Source organism: Callospermophilus lateralis, chromosome X (genome assembly GCF_048772815.1).
Source record: "Callospermophilus lateralis isolate mCalLat2 chromosome X, mCalLat2.hap1, whole genome shotgun sequence".
Taxonomy (NCBI): Eukaryota; Metazoa; Chordata; class Mammalia; order Rodentia; family Sciuridae; genus Callospermophilus; species Callospermophilus lateralis.
Window position 1 is genome coordinate 121,375,115 of NC_135325.1, and position 16,955 is coordinate 121,392,069.

Here is a 16,955-nt window from a genome sequence, read left to right on the forward strand (position 1 = left end):
TGTCATCCAAACTGGGACATTTTTGAGGATGAGATGAGATACTATTAATAATTACACCGGGATAACAAGTATAAAATGTAATTATACTAGGTAAATCAGGATGGATAGTCCCTTATTATTGGTGATTCTGTCTCAGCCTTCCTCTCCTATTTGTGATTTTCTGCTCCTTGAGGCAGGAACTCTTACATATCAAAGATATTCAACAAATGCTGGGTAAAATTAACATATGTACAGTAGTAGCTTTAATTCTAACTGAAGATTTGCTATATATTAAATGTGTATTTTTTATTTATTTTTTACATAAATGAAAATAGTGGAATGTATTACACTCATTATTACCCATATTAAATGTGTATTTTTTAATTGAGAAAATCTGGTGCCATTTTGCCAAATAAAGTTGAGCATATACTGCAATCTGAGAATAATGAATTGTCCTTGCAAGGAGGCTGAGACATATAGGTGCTATGGCAGTGCTCTCTTTATAGGACTGGTCATTCAACTCCCAAGGCAGTAAATGATAAAGACTCACTGTCCTCCTTACTAGAACCTGGGAGTATAAATTATCCGATTACAGTTTGGGAGAGAATGAAGATATGGAGGCAATGGTCAGGGGTGTTTGAGGGATACTCAAAACCTGCACAGGCAATGTGCGATGTGATGATTAACAGATGCTTCTTCAAGTGATTGTTCATTCCCAAGTACCTCATAATGCACTGCTTCTTACCTGGTGCCTTATACTAGTATTTGATTTCTTGCTTTCACTGATTATGGGGGTCCTGGAGAAAAGGGCCACATGCTTGACATGAAGTAAGTTCTCCATATGTTTTCACTAGTGGCTTGAATTTTGGTTGATTAGTGAAGATGGCTCATGGGATTCACTGGATGTTTGTCTGAGAGTCTCTTTAAGTGCCAAGGAAATTGTGCAGTGCATGTAAGAGTTAATTTTTGTGTTTTGGAATTTGGTTGGATTCCCTACTTGAAAGAGGACTAGATTTAATCATAGAAGGGTTTTATACAGGTTTCAGCTTTATAATGAATAAATTCAACAAACTGCCAGTGAGTGGGTCAAAGAGGCCTTATGGATCGTAAGATCAAGAGCCCTCTTTGGACAGATGAGCAGAGAAGCCTGTTAGGAGTGGGGATGGCTCAGTGTACCACCACAAATCAGTGACAGAACAAGGAGTCATTTTTTTCCTGCACCTTGCATTGTGATCTTAACTGGTTTATAAAATACAACTCTGCATTTTCAAATACACACTGCTTTGTATTTAATAGGAAACAAAACTCTTGATAGCTAGTTTCTTATCATTTCTCCTATGGAGTATACTAGTATATAGTAAGCTTCTATGAGAATAGCTAGATTATGTTTAATATTTTTTCTATTTGTTTTAGGTAAGCCTTCCCAGTGATCCAAGCTGTGTTGAGGAAATCTTACGGGTAAGTTTAAACCTTATGTCTGTGACTTTTAATAATGAAGTGATCCATCTCCTTAAGCTGTTTAAAGTAATTACTGTTCTGTTTCAAGACACATAATGAAGAGGAGTTCTTGAATTCTACTTCAGTATCCTTCTGTTTATAGCACCTGCCTCATCTCTTACCTGTCTTCTTCCTATCCTCTAATATTGCTAAGCCACTGCCCCTTCCTGCATCCTTCTTGGGCTTCCTTGAGTTCTAGATGGAGGCTTACCACCATCTTTAGGAAACTTTCCCTCTCAAAGCACCATACCTTAAATCTTTACCATTCTGATTTCTCTGATCTCAACAGACCCTTACTGCTGCCTCTCAGTATCCTATTGATTCATTGTGGTTATGGAGATCATAGCCTCCAATGAGGGACTGAGATATGGGAGATGGGCAGGGGAAGAGGGGAATAGAGAGTTGCAAATTATGGCATATTGGGAGAAGTGTCACTTATGGGAATGAATTTATGTTGGGAATGACATGAAAGAGGAACAGAGTTTTTGAAAGGTAGCTATACGATTTCCTGAAGTAAACAAACCTAATAAAAATCAAAGTCAATCCAGGAAAAAAATGTGTCTACTTAGTATTTTTTGCCATGGGGATCATAAGGAAATACAGTCTGTCAGGAATAGGAGTCATAGGAATAAGTTTCTGGCCCTACTTTATCATTAAAAACTTCTGTGTCTTTGGACAGATAATTTCATCTTTCTGAATCTCCCTTTTTGTCAGTAAATGAGGGTAATAATACTTGCCCTAATTCCCTTAGAAACTGTCAATTGGTATATAAATGCTCATTAATATAAATGATGACCAGTGTAGCCACGTAAAAAACATGGCTACTTTCCATCCAGGACTTGCAGGGCAGGGGTCACATTCTCTATGCCTCAATTACCAAAGTTAGCCCAGCTCCCTCCTGAACCTCTTCCCTGGGTAAGTGCTTTCTCAGCAATCTACTGCTTGAAGCAAGCCCTATGAGAATGCAGTCAAAGGAATAGTAAAGAACAGAAAGCTGTTTACCAAGTTGGCCTGCCACCTGATTTCACCTCTTGTGGTGTCCCTGCATCTATTTCAGCCCAAGGACATCGCTATTGATTATTGAAGGTATGAGTCATACAACTCTGATCAGAGATGAGACTGTTAATGATTAGGGCTCTGCTGGCCATTTTTGTAAGATAAGAGCCCAGTAATCACCCAGTCATCTGTCTCTGGGGTGCTTGGCCCTGAGTGGAGGCAAGGCAGCTGTTATGAAATCCACAAGCTGATGCACCCTGGGTACTTGCTCCTTCCCATTTGGAAGACACAGGGAAAATAGGTTCTACCCTTGCTCACTTGTCAGCCACCTTCTTTAGGAAGGCAACATTGAAAATGACATCTTGCGCTAATCTAGATAGTAACCTTTTTCCTCTTTCTCCCCTTTCTCCCCTGAGTCACATGCATAAATGAATTCATTCAGGTCTTTTTCTTAACTCCCAAAGAAAAGGGGGGTCCATCTCAAAATCACCACCTAAGTTTTCACAGAATTCTCTACTTAAGAGCAGCCCAGCCCCAGTGCTTAGGTGGTTCACACAGTGACTAAGTGAGGAGAGTGGGGCAAACACCTGTCAGAGGCTGGCAACTCTAGTCTCTGAAGGAGTCACTTTGAGAAACAACAGAATTTCACTCAAACATGGGAAGAAAAGCAGGTTGCCTTAATAAACTCATAAAAGATAGCACCCTTTGAGAAAATAACAAAAGTCCTTCTGTTGTTCTTGAAAGAGAATCCAGGGAAACGTCTTTTTTTTTCTTTGAAAGGCTATGGATTGTATAGAATTCTTTTTTTTTTTCCAACAACACCGTTAATGAATGGGCTTTCCTTTATTGAAGACTGGAATGCTTCATTCTCCATACTTAAAATAAAAATAAGCTTTCTGAGGTTTATGTTCCAAATTTTATGATTAATTCTTAAAATTTTTATAGAGCACATTGTGTGTAACAACACAGTGTGCTTGCTGAATTTTTTTTAATCAAATGTTCACTTTTCTTTTGGCTTGAGGGCTTTGGAGGCCTGTGGACGAGTCATCTGCCTCCCTCTCAGAGGAAAATACTTTTTTCTCTTTCTCTCTACCTCTCCCTGCCCCCTCAGTGCTTTTCAAACTAAGCAGAGTCAAGAGCAAGGTCATCTCTCCACACTGAAGTGGGGCTATGTGGAGGAAGGGCCATTAGCCACAGGAGGAAGAGTTAGCTTCCAGTTAGTTTTGAGATTCCCTCACTTCCTAGCTGGATGGCTTCTCAGTCTCTTCAATCTAAAAAGCAGGGAATGATGATTCCCCTGTCCATCTCACTGCCCACCTCCAAGGACAGAGTCTTTAAACTTTACACATTATTTGCATATGCACATGGAAATCCTACTCTGTTTGCTCTCCCAACTTTCCCACCTCCCTGATCCCCCTTTTTCCCCCCACTGTCTGGCAGGCAAACACATGCAAACCCACTCCATCACACACTGGGACAGACTTCTTTCATTAACCAAGTGCAACACAACCAGGCTTCCCCCATTCCCAGCCCCTTAGTCCCCAAGGCAATAAAAATACTTTTGCCTCATGCATTTTATTTTGGCGCACTTTCTCCAAATGCTGTTCAAATTCAAACCAGTTGGCTTCCTTTGAAAGCCCTCTCACCATGTCTCTAACAATGGGCTCAGTTCCCCCTTCAGACCGGCAAGCTCCTGGTTCTTATAATATGCTGGATTCTACCTTGTCTAATCTTCCAGCATTTTTCTTCTTGTACTCAAGCTAACTTGCTTTAATAGGGCATTTTTTTTTCCTATGGGCAGTGACTACTATTAAAAGTACTTCAACTCCATTACATTATTTCCATTATAGGAAATAAAGCTGTCCCTTATTAGGAAATCAAGGTCCACAGAGGTTAAATGACCAGCAACCTATGTTAGAGCCAACCTGTGGCAGAAATGGAACAGAATATAGTCTTTGTTTTCAAAATCTAGTGTTCTTTGCAGTACACCCAACTATCAACCACCCTTCTACAAGCCTACAATGAGAATTGCTTCATTTAAAAGAAATTGCTTCAGACAGAAGTTGGCATTTCTAGCAATTTAAAAAATTGGCTCCTCTTTTTGATTACAGTATGATCTGTGTTTACAGCGTTCTACCAGACCAGCATAATTCAAGCAGGTCATGGGAATTAATTCTTCCTTCTTGACATCCTTTAATATTTCCAAATCTCATTCAAATAATAATAAAGACAAATTTACTATTTATTATAAATATATAATAGCAAATTTACTGTTACTAATAAAATATTTCTTATTAATGGGTCATCTACTATATGCCAGGCACAATCCTTAAGCACATATGTCTTGGAATCTTTGCAACAATTCTCAAAGGCTGTATTGATAGTCATATTTTGCAGACTGAGAAAGATTGAAATCCAGAGAGGTGAAACAATTTGTCTCAGGTCCCAAGTTTCAGATTGTCTCTGACAATCATTCATGCTATTCATTTCTTCTGACCCTATTGGCTTACCTGAATACATCCTTACTTAACAGATTGATTAACATAGTAATATCAATACATAATTCCTTTCAGCTGCTGTTGTTTCTGCAATTTGTACAAATTCAGTTATGTCAAAATAATTTCAAGCAGTTTTCCAAAGAAACCAAAATTTACCAGCCTACCACACATTTCTTCCAAACTGGCTGATTCCCATAAAACAAGCTGCAATGGAATATTACTCAGCAATAAAAGAGAATAAAATCATGGCATTTGCAGGTAAATGGATGGAGTTGGAGAAGATAATGCTAAGTGAAGTTAGCCAATCCCAAAAAACCAAATGCCGAATGTTTTCTTTGATATAAGGAGGCTGATTCATAGTGGGATAGGGAGAAGGAGCATTGGAGGAATAGACGAACTCTAGAGAGGGCAGAGGGGTTGGAGGGGAAGGGAGGGGCCAGGGGGTTGGAAATGATGGTGGAATGTGATGATCATTATTATCCAAAGTACATGTATGAAAACATGAATTGGTGTGAATATACTTTGTATACAACCAGAAATATGAAAAATTGTGCTCTATATGTATAATAAGAATTATAATGCATTCCACTGTCTTATATAAATTTTAAAAAATAAAGAAAAAAATAAGATACATATTCTGTAAAAAAAAATTCAGGTGTCTTTGTTACTTGTCAAGCATATTATTGCTTATTATAAACTTTACAAATCAGAAGCTTAAAGGTAGCAATCTGTGTGGTGCAGCCCAGCTTGCATACTTGCTTCTGTCAGCATGCTATTTACTCTTTGGATTCAGGCTACTCTCAAGTGCAATCAGAAATGAAAAATAATAATAGCTCTGGCCCCAGTGATGGTGTTTTGCAGTTATAATTCATCTATTATATGAGGGATTCCTAGGCTGTTCTTATGTAATAATATGGGCACCACAGGCAACTTCCTTTTTGAGCTCCATGGGGTTTTATGGGTCCTAGAATCATCATTTCTGGAAGAGATAAACCAAGAAGTGTCACATACTCTAAATGCTACTAGCTAACGATGGATGTTCAATGATTATTTGTTCTTCAATAGTATGATTTATTTGTCCCTAGAAATAATTTATTTAAAATGTCAACAAACTATCAATTAAATCCGTCCTAGAGTCAAAAATGTAGATAACATACTTCCCTTAGACTCTATGCTGAACAGATTGTGTTTCCTAGCAAAACACCTTCTGTAGTTGATAATTTCATAGGCAAACATCTGTAAGGATAATTCACTGTTTATGAGTAATGCTGAATTTGCTAGCTAGAATTTAAGAACTTGATTTGATAAGCTGTATCTTCTTACTGCTTCTTCCTGCCATATGGATCAGGTTGGTAAACACCTACATGGGCACCTCTTTTTGATTACAGTATGATCTGTGTTTACAGCATTCTAAATGATGGCAATTCTGCTTATTAAGTTGTGTTTTAGTTTACAGTTTTATCATGGAAAGAACTTACCAAATAATTATAGGACAGACATGTACAGTACTTCCTTTTTTCTTTTAGTTTTAACAGGGAAAGAAATGAAAAAAAGCCCATCTTACAAGTGAGGAAAAAATGGATCAGGAAACAAAATTGGTCGGACAATTATGTCTGAAAGGAAATTTGATTATATTACCATAACTATGCAGCATAATCAAGCACCTTTCAGTAGAATTTCTTTTATAAATTTAACCAATAATTAGGCAATTGATTTTATATCCTGTCAAATTAATGTATAAATAATGTTCAAATTGGTATCATGCAAATGATTTTCTATATAACTGCCTTAAATACTAATCCTTCTGGAATATTTATAAAACCATGTATCATATCCTGATATGGACTTTTAAAATTATAGTTTCTTGAAATAGTAATATAGGGCTCCATCCAAGAAAGACAACAATTGCTAAATATAATTTAGACTATAATTAATGTTAACATCGATGGAGTCAAAAAAATGAACTAACTAATGACTGTACCCTCTGCTAATCTGATGACTACCTCTTATCTAATGACACTGGGAAATATGTAAATTTGTCAGCAGGTGAAAATGCCCTTGACTGGGTAAATTATGTGGAGTATTACCTTTTCTGAAGCTAATTCAAAGCACTAATGGACTTAATACGTAGCATGCATATGTGAGGTGAGCTATTCATGGAACCAAATTAGCCCATAAGAGATATCTCCCATTATTTGCCTCCCAGTAATCATTTCCTCTTTTTTTAAGCACAAACCAACCCAGAAGAAAAATGCTAAATTTAATTATAAGAACTATTATGTGAACAATGTAAGTAAGCTATCCAATGTGCTTCCAAATGCACTTAGAGCCTGTCAAGCAGTTTAAATATTTTCATGTGGAATCTTGGGGATTGCAGCTAGGATATGAGGTGAATTTTAAATGATTTTACAGACGTCATTGGGAAAGTGAGTAATGTGAGTAACGAGGTGACTAGCCCAGTGAATCATGGGAACCTGTCAAACATGGGGAGATGTCAGGGAAGAGATGATGTCAAATACCAGTAACTTAGCAACTCAGCATTCATCTGTCCAGCGAGTGAGCAAGTGTAGCCCCTTTAAAATAGCTGAGTAGATATATGAGTCCCTATATATCTTAGATGTGTTATAAAAATAAGTCTGTTTTCTGTCAACCTGTTTCTTTTTGTGAATATGGTGATTTATTATTTTCTATTGAGTTGAATGAAAGCAGGTGAGAATTTAAGCCATGTGTAGAATTTGCACCTGCTTTCTGTATCTTGGGGGTACAGAGAGGGTAATGAAACATTGTATAGGTTTTCCAAAAAAGCATTTTAGGCTTATCTGAAAGAAGTAATAACTTCCAACTGTTGTTTGAGAACAAACATTTTTATCCAACGAGCTAGGCTCAGAGAAAAAGAGGTAACACAAGTAGGTGAACCATTTTCCATTTGCATCTTTGTATATGTACAACCAGTATCTCTGAAAATACAAAAGGAAAAAAAAAAGAAAGAAAGCAGAATGGGCTCAGTAGGCATCTTACAGTTTTGAAATAAAACAATGAAAGAACAACTGCTTTTTTTTTGCATATCACTAAGAACATTAAGGAGAATGAGAAAAATAAATTTAAACTGCATAATTGATCTAACCAGAAGATATCCACAAACCTAAGCAACACTTTTTCTGTGAAGGTCAAACAGGGGAAGAAGCCAAGAAGTTGTCCCTGTGGTCATGGGCCTGCACCATAGAAACATGGTTTTCAGGATAGAAAGCAAAAGAAAAGTTGGAACAATAGGAATGGGTATGAAAGTTGGAGATGGGAGCTTCTATATAACAAGTTTGAGACATATCCTAAAAAGTAGAAAAGGCAGAATGGAATTAGAAATTGTATAAATAATCCAGATGTAAGGAAATCACTCTGTGGGTGAAGTAACTTGCAAGAGTGAGATGCTGCTTTGCAGGTAGCCTGCAGGGGAAATGATGGTTGATAAGAGAAGTAAAAGCCAAAGGCACTCACTTGATCACACTCTTGTGAAGAGATTTCCTGCTGCTCTGGAATTTAGCCACAGTCCTAATTGAATCTGGAAGAACTATAGTAGCTAAAACAAAATAGTAATAATGAAAAAGGAATCACCTCAAGATCTATGCCAAACACACACACACACACACACACACACACACACACACACACACACACACCATGTGAAAAAAGTACCAGAAAAAAAAATGTTGCTATATAAACAAAAGCTAGGGCCAACATAGTAACATGAATTTGTTAAAATACAAAACAATTTTATCTAAAAAACAAGACCAAAATTAATGATACAAACCCTTAAAGATTATTTTTAAAAAGAAGATAAATCAAAAGGTACAAATTAATTATGAACAGAAAATCATTTTAATTAATAAATTCAATATGTGTATTCCTAAATAAAAAAATAAGATAGATATTTTTGTTTACCTAATCTCATTGAAAAACAAGGGTAAAAGCACAGATATGTGAAATAAGACATAATAAAGAAAAGCAACTGCAGATATAGAGAAAATTGAGAATCATAAATAGCAATTTGATGAAATCTGTACATGCAAGTATATAGATGAAATTAACAATATTTCTAGTTAAATATAATTGACTGAAACTGACTCCAGAAGAGATAGAGAATATAAACAGAATTATCACCATCTATGAAATAAAGAAACCCTGCCTCTTAACAAAAGAATAATTCACACATGGGATTTCTTGGAGAAATTTAATGAATTATTAAAGAATAGTACACCTATTCTAGAATAAGAGGAAAAAAATTGGCAAGTATTTTTTTTAGAAAAGACAACCTAGTTTATCACTGATACCAAAATCTGACAAAAATAGCAAACAAATAAAAAATTAGAGAAAATATCACTAATAAATATTTGTACAAAATTTTTAATGAAATGCTGACATACAGAATCAGGCAGCAGTTGAAAAGATATGCATCATGAATAACTAGGATTTATTCTATGAATATAAATTTTGTCCAACATTAAGAAAACCATTATCATAATGCCTTTAATTAATAAACTACAAAAGAGATAGTACATTGGCTATCTTTGTAGACTCTAAAGACACTTGGAGAAATTCAACAATCATTCTTTTTTAATTATTTGTTCTAATTAGTTATACATGAAAGTAGAATGTATTTTGACAAATCATACATAAATGAAGTATAACTTCTCATTCTTTCTGGTTTTCCCAGCACCATTTGTCAAAGAGGCTATCTTTTCACAAATCTGTGTTTTGAGTGCCTTTGTCTAATATGAAATAACTGTTTTTATGTGGGTTTGTCTCTGTGTCTTCTATTTTATGCTATTGGTATATGTATCTGTTTTGGTGCCAATGCTATTCTGTTTTTTGTTACTATAACTCTAGTATAATTTAAGGTCTGGTATTGTGATACTTCCTGCTTCACTTTTCTTGCTAAAGATTGTTTTTGATATACAAGGTCTCTTATTTTTCCAAATAGATTAAATTTTGTCTTTTCAGGTTATCCCATAATTCTTGGAAATTCTGTTTATGGTTTCTTAACATCTTCTCTCTGTGGTCAACTCTATTTCAAGATTTTATGTTTTGTCTTAATTGCCTGAGGTTCTGTCTTCTAAGTGGTCCAGTCTGTTGGTGATGCTTTCCATTGAATTTTTAATTTGGTCTATTGATTCTTTCATTTCAAGGATTCCAATTGTTGTTGTTGTTGTTGTTTTTTCAGAGTCTCTATCTCTTTATTAAAGTGATATTTCACTTCCTGTTATTCTCTCTGATTTGATTCCTTAATACCATCTTTTTTATTTGTAGATCAGTTTATGTACATTCTAAACTCCTCTGATATTTCTTCCACTGTTGTGTGAATGATTCTGTTATTACAGTATCTTGGTTTGTTTGGGGCAATTTGTTCCCTTGCTTTTTCATGTTGTTTGTGTGTCTACCCATCTTACAGTATGGATCTGAGGCAGTAGAGTTTCTACCTTGTGGACTTATAGTGTTCCTGAAGGTTTGCAGTACCTCACTGTTTAGCAATCAAAGCAAACAGTATACAGCATTAAACCAAATATCTCCTACTATGATGTCTACAATGTTTATTATCACACTAAACAGAAATAGTATGATCAGTTATTGCATACTGTAAAAACAGCAAATTTGCAAAAGGGTTTACAATTTCAAATGGTGGACAGGGAGAGAAAAGCAGTGTTATAGGATTACATGATTATGAGGGAGGAGGATAGAAGATAGGGGTAAAAAATTAAAGGAAGAGTGAAAGAGACAATAATATAGATTTGCTGTTAGCAGAAGAAAAGAGAGAAAGAGAATCAAGGGAAACAGGTAAGCGAAAAAATATATATATAAAGTAATATCTTTAAAAAAATAAAAAGAATACACAACAAAACTAAAATATACTAATCAAATATCCTAGTTCCCAAAAAGTAATCCATGAAAAATAACTGGCTTCAAAAATTCCAAAAATGAGGAAAGAAAACAAATATGAATATGTATAAATGTCCATGTACCATTAAGTTCACAATTAAACAGAGAAAGAGAATAACAAAAATCTTGATGAAAAGTTAAAAAATTTGGGCTGGGGTTGTGGCTCAGCGGTAGAGCACTCGCCTAGCACATGCAAGGCCCTGGATTCGATCCTCAGCACACATAAAAATAAATAAATAAAGTAAAGGTATTAAAAAAAAGAAAAGTTAAAAAATTCTTTCTATTGGTGTTCAAAAAATTCTCAGTTTCTCTTTTCATCGGTTTTGGGTGACATCTTCTGGAGTGTGGTGCTCCACCCTCTGGATTGCTGGAGTGAGAGAGATAATCCTATATGTACAATTCCTTGAGGCAGGGTTTCTATTAGGTGGGCTCCAGGCTGTTTGCTGAATACCAATTGGTCTTGAGATTTTAAAGCATTGTATGCAGTGCCCAGTAATTGGCAGCCCAGGCTGGAAGACTATACCCCAGGGATCTCCCCTGGGTTCCACTTGTGTGGAGTGGGACTCAATTCTTAGTCCCCTGCATAACCTGCTGATCCCCTGTTTCCTGGTCTTGCCTTCAAACTCCAGGCAATCTTTCCTGCCTCTCCCCCTCCCTTCCCAGTTCCTGGCCAGATGCATGTCTCCCAGGGGATCCTGCAAATAGCCAGATTGGAGGGGGAGTTAGAGAGCCTGGTGGATTTCTATAACCAATTTTTCCTTTTTTTAAATTAATTTGTATATTTATTTTTTATTGGTTATTCAAAACATTACAAAACTCTTGACATATCATATTTCATACATTAGATTCAAGTGGGTTATGAACTCCCATTTTTACCCCAAATACAGATTGCAGAATCACATCGGTTACACATCCACATTTTTACATAATGCCATACTAGTAACTGTTGTATTCTGCTGCCTTTCCTATTCTCTACTATTCCCCCTCCCCTCCCCTCCCATCTTCTCTCTCTACCCCATCTACTGTAATTCATTTCTCTCCTTGTTTATTTTCCCATTCCCCTCACAACCTCTTATATGTAATTTTGTATAACAATGAGGGTCTCCTTCCATTTCCATGCAATTTCCCTTTTCTCTCCCTTTCCCTCCCACCTCATGTCTCTGTTAATGTTAATCTTTTCCTCCTGGTCTTCCTCCCTGCTCTGTTCTTAGTTGCTCTCATTATATCAAAGAAGACATTTGGCATTTGTTTTTTAGGGATTGGCTAGCTTCAATTAGCATAATCTGCTCTAATGCCATCCATTTCCCTGCAAATTCCATGATTTTGTCATTTTTTAGTGCAGAGTAATACTCCATTGCGTATAAATGCCACATTTTTTTTTATCCATTCATCTATTGAAGGGCATCTGGGTTGGTTCCACAGTCTAGCTATTGTGAATTGTGCTGCTATGATCATTGATGTGGCAGTATCCCTATAGTATGCTCTTTTAAGGTCCTCAGGGAATAGTCCGAGGAGGGCGATAGCTGGGTCAAATGGTGGTTCCATTCCTAGCTTTCCCAGGAATCTCCATACTGCTTTCCAAATTGGCCGCACCAATTTGCAGTCCCACCAGCAATGTACAAGAGTACCCTTTTCCCCACATCCTCGCCAGCACTTGTTGTTGTTTGACTTCATAATGACTGCCTGGAGAACAATGGCTTCTTTCCCTTTACACTGATATTGTGCAACGGGTCCTTCAGGTTTGGTAGGCAATGTCCTTAATCTCTAAATTCTCCATACCCAGACACACCTTGGGACTCCCAAAACTGTGGGTTCATTTAATTCCCTAATCCCTCCACTATGCTCAAGGAGGGACCACTCTGGCTAGTGTTTCTGGCCTGGCCACCACAGCAACTGTATCACTGGGGATTTCTTCCCTATTTTATTATATTCAACCTCCTGTGATCATGGTCTTCTTTGAATGTGCAGTTGTAAATTTCAATAAAGTCCCCCTGCCTTTTTTTTGTTCACCCCCTGTGGAGAAGCTGCCTGTCTGCTGTCTTGCTTTCACCTCAAGGAGCAGCCAGGAATATGACCTCTATTCCGCCATCTTGAAAACCCCCTCAACACCCATTTGTGATAAAGTAAAATAGATGGAATCATTCTAAATATGATGAAATATATCTATCTCAACCAAAAAGCTAGTACCAAATTTCATAGGAAAGTTTGAATGCATTCTCATTATAGTCAAGAAATAGACAATACATTATTTATACAACTGTTTTTCTCTATTTTTAATATTGTTCTGAAATTTAGCCAAGACAATTAAACCACAGAAAGGAATAAACTATGTTAAAATGGGGAAGAATGGGGAAATGGTTATTTTTAGGTTATACACATATACACAAACACATGTACTCTCTTTCTCTCTCTCTCTCTCTCTCTCTCTCTCTCTCTCTCTCTCTCTCTCACACACACACACACACACACACACACACACACACACACACACAGTTTTCCTGCAAAACTCAAGAGAATTGACCAAAAGAGATTATGAGCAATATAACAATTCAGCAAAACTGCTGTATGCAAAATACATATGTACAAATAGCACTTTAAATAAAGCAACAAATTCTAACATAAAGTGGTCAGAAAACTCCATTTATATCTTATTAATTGATTTAGCAAGAAATATTTCATGACTATATGAACAAACTAAGGCACTATGAGAAACACCAAAGATTATTTAAATAAATGTAAAGGCACACCAATTGTGGGTAGGAAGATAATATCTTAAACATTTCTATTTTCCCTAATTTAATCTTGGATCCTTATCTCACACCATGTGACATTATTTCCAGATGTATTAAACATTAAAAACAAAAATATAAAATATTAGAATTAAATATGCGATGAATTTATTGTTTTCAGAACAAGTCTCAGAATGAGCCTACAGGGGTAGGAGACATTCAGGGGAAAGTTCAGAAATTTGAGGAGATTGGAGAAATCTTGAAAGCATTATTGAAAAAGAGAGGGAGGGATATCCAAGGAAACGTAGGAAGTTTTGCAGCAACATCAAGACTCCAGGTGATATTGAAGAGATTACATTTTCACAGGCTCCACTCTGTAAGTTGAGTAATTTTCTTCAGCAGTGCTTAGCTCATTACCCAGAGACCACTGACTAATGAATCAGTGACAGCCTAGAAATCTCGAAGAGGTTATATGAATTGCCCCAAATCACACAATCATATGGTTACTAGTGGTTGACACGGGATTGGAACTCAGATTGGCTGAAATCAAAAGTACACACTAACAATAATACTAAACACTAATTTAGCAGTTTTTTGTGCATGGAACTGTTCTAAGTATTTCACATACTCATGCAATCACCATACCAATGTCAGGAAGCAAGAACTATTTTCATCCCCCATTTCAGACAATGAAATTGAAGTACTTTGCACTCAAGTGAGTTTGCAAATTCAATAGCAAACCAGTGGCAGAACTGAGATCTCAATCAAGGCTGTCTGGCCTCAATGTCCACGCTATTACCATTGTGCATTCTGCCCTTCACTATGAGGATGTGAGAAGGAAGAAGTAGGCATTAAGTGAATACCATAAGGTTCAGTCTCTGATCCAGTTATAACAATGAAACTGGGAAAGATTGTTAATAATTCCATGTGTCGGAAAACAGCTCTACCAGATGGACCAAATCTAATAAAACAGGTTTAATAGGATTGTTAATTATATGATAAAGCACTGGAGTCCACTGATGTTTAACATAGATAAGAAAAAAAGTTCAGCAGTATCATATACACTGCCCCCAAAGTATGCTAATAGAACACAAATATCTGAAGCAGGGGGTAGCAAACTTTTTCCTATAAAGCTCCTAGGAGTAAATGTGTTTGGCTTTTTAGGACATGTAGCTCTGTCTCAACTATTCATCTTTATTGTTGTATCATGAAAACATCCATAGACAATGTATGGGGGAAAAAAAGTAATTGTGACTGTGTCCTTTAAAACAGGCAGTGGGCTGTATTTGTCCTGTGGGAGATAGTTTGGTGACCATTAACCTAGAACATCTAAAAAAAAGTGGATAGATCTCCTCTGATATGTTCTGTTCAGACCACACTTGACATGCAATATTGATTACCAGCCAGTTAATTTAAAAATTACATTCAGTAATTCAGGACCAGAGACTGAGCCTTATGGTATTCACATTCAGTCAGTTTTTTTCCCCTTTTTTAAACTTATAGCCCTGTGAGTTTTAATATATGTACTGATTCATATAATCATCACCCATGATAAAATACAAAACAATTCCAACATCCCAAAGAATTCTGTCATATTACCCCTTAGTAGTCAGACTCTCCTCCCAACCCCTAATCCCTAGAAAACTACTGGCCTATTCTGTGCCACTATAGTTCTGCCTTTTCTAGAATGTAAATATAAATGAGATCACATAGTATAGAACTTTTCCAAAATGGTTTATTTTACTCAGCATAATGAATTTGAAATTAACTTAAAGTTAGTGTATACAACAATAATTTGTTCTATTCTATTCCCGAGTAATAGTCCCTTGCATGGATTACCACATCTGAAGGCCTTTCCTATTTTTCCTGAATTTTGTTGATTATTAACAATGTTTGTATTAACAATCCTGCATAGATTTTTGTGGTAACATATGTTCTTATTTTTTATATGTACGTAAGAAAGGGATTGATAGGTCATATGGTAAGTATATGCTTAACTTTCTTTTAAAAAGTACTGAATTGTTTCCCAGAGTGGCAATACAATTTTGCATTCACACCAGCAATATATGCAAGACCCAGTTGCTCAGTATCCTTCCAAACACTTGGTCTTATTTTTTTTTTAATTTACGCTTTTCTAGTAGGTGCATACTGGGTTTATGAGTTTAATTTTTAAAACATTTCTTAAATGACTAATGGATTTGAGAATTTTTCATGATCTTATTTTCCATTTGATTCTTTATTGATGAAATATGTGTTCAAATCATTTCCCCCTATTTGAAATCAGAATGCTATTTTTTATTGAATCTTGAATTATTCTTATATTATGGATATATGTCTTTTTTCAGATATGTTATTTGCAGATATTTTCTTCTAGGATATTTGCTTCTCTTTTCAATCTCTTTATGATATCCTTGAACAACATAATTTCTTAATTTTGATTAAGTCCTATGTACATTTTGCTTTCCTTTTATTGATTATGGTTTTGGTATAAAGCCTAAGAACTTGATTTATAATTCAAGATCATAAAATTTCTCTCTCATGTTTTTTGTAAGAATTTTATTTAGGTCCTTGAACCATTTTGGATTGATTTTAGTATGTGGTTTAAGGTGTAAGTTGAGACTTAGTTTATTCATTCCTTTTCAACATCATTTATTGGAAAAAACTAATCTTTTCTCTTTCCTCATTGAATTGCTTTAGCAGTTTTGTAAAAATTTGATTGACTATATTTATGTGGGTATATTTCTGTACTTTCTACTATTTTCCATTGGTCTATGTTTCTGAACTTTCACCACTACTATAAAATTTCAACCTTTAGAGCTTTATAGCAGGTTTTAAAATAAACTATTGTGAATGCACCAACTTTGTTTTTATAAGTGGTTTGACTATTATAGTTCCTTTTCCTTTCAATCTGACTTTTAGAATCATGCTGTTTATATTTACAACAAATCCTGCTTGAATGTTGGTCGCTATTGCATTACATCTACACATCAATTTGGGCAGAATTATCACCTTTAACTTATTGAATCTTTCAATTCATAGATGCAGTCACTTCAACATTTATTTAGTATGGTCACTCTACTTTTAGAGAGGCCAGGATAATCTAAAATTCCCCTTTAAGTAATCCATGCTGTGAGGAAAATCCAAAGTCCTAGAAAAACTATGTGAACAAAATTATCTGTTACAGCATTATTTCTAATAGCAATAAATGCTACTATGTATACAAAATAGGAGAATAGTTAACCAAACTTAGATATATACACTCAAAATAGTAATTGGCCATTGAAGGGATGGCTTTGAGATTGATATACCTACATGGGTTAAAAAAAAA

The 16,955-nt window shown here is 35.7% G+C and overlaps 1 protein-coding gene across 1 annotated transcript in view; it reads left to right on the forward strand.

Moving 5' to 3' along the window:
- The window catches only part of Aff2 (ALF transcription elongation factor 2), a 347,505-nt gene that overhangs the window by 162,764 nt on the left and 167,786 nt on the right, over positions 1-16,955 (forward strand). Inside the window, exon 5 of the mRNA XM_077106520.1 lies at positions 1,393-1,437. Within this exon, the coding sequence (XP_076962635.1) occupies positions 1,393-1,437 (45 nt within the window). The remainder of the gene's footprint in view (positions 1-1,392; positions 1,438-16,955) is intronic.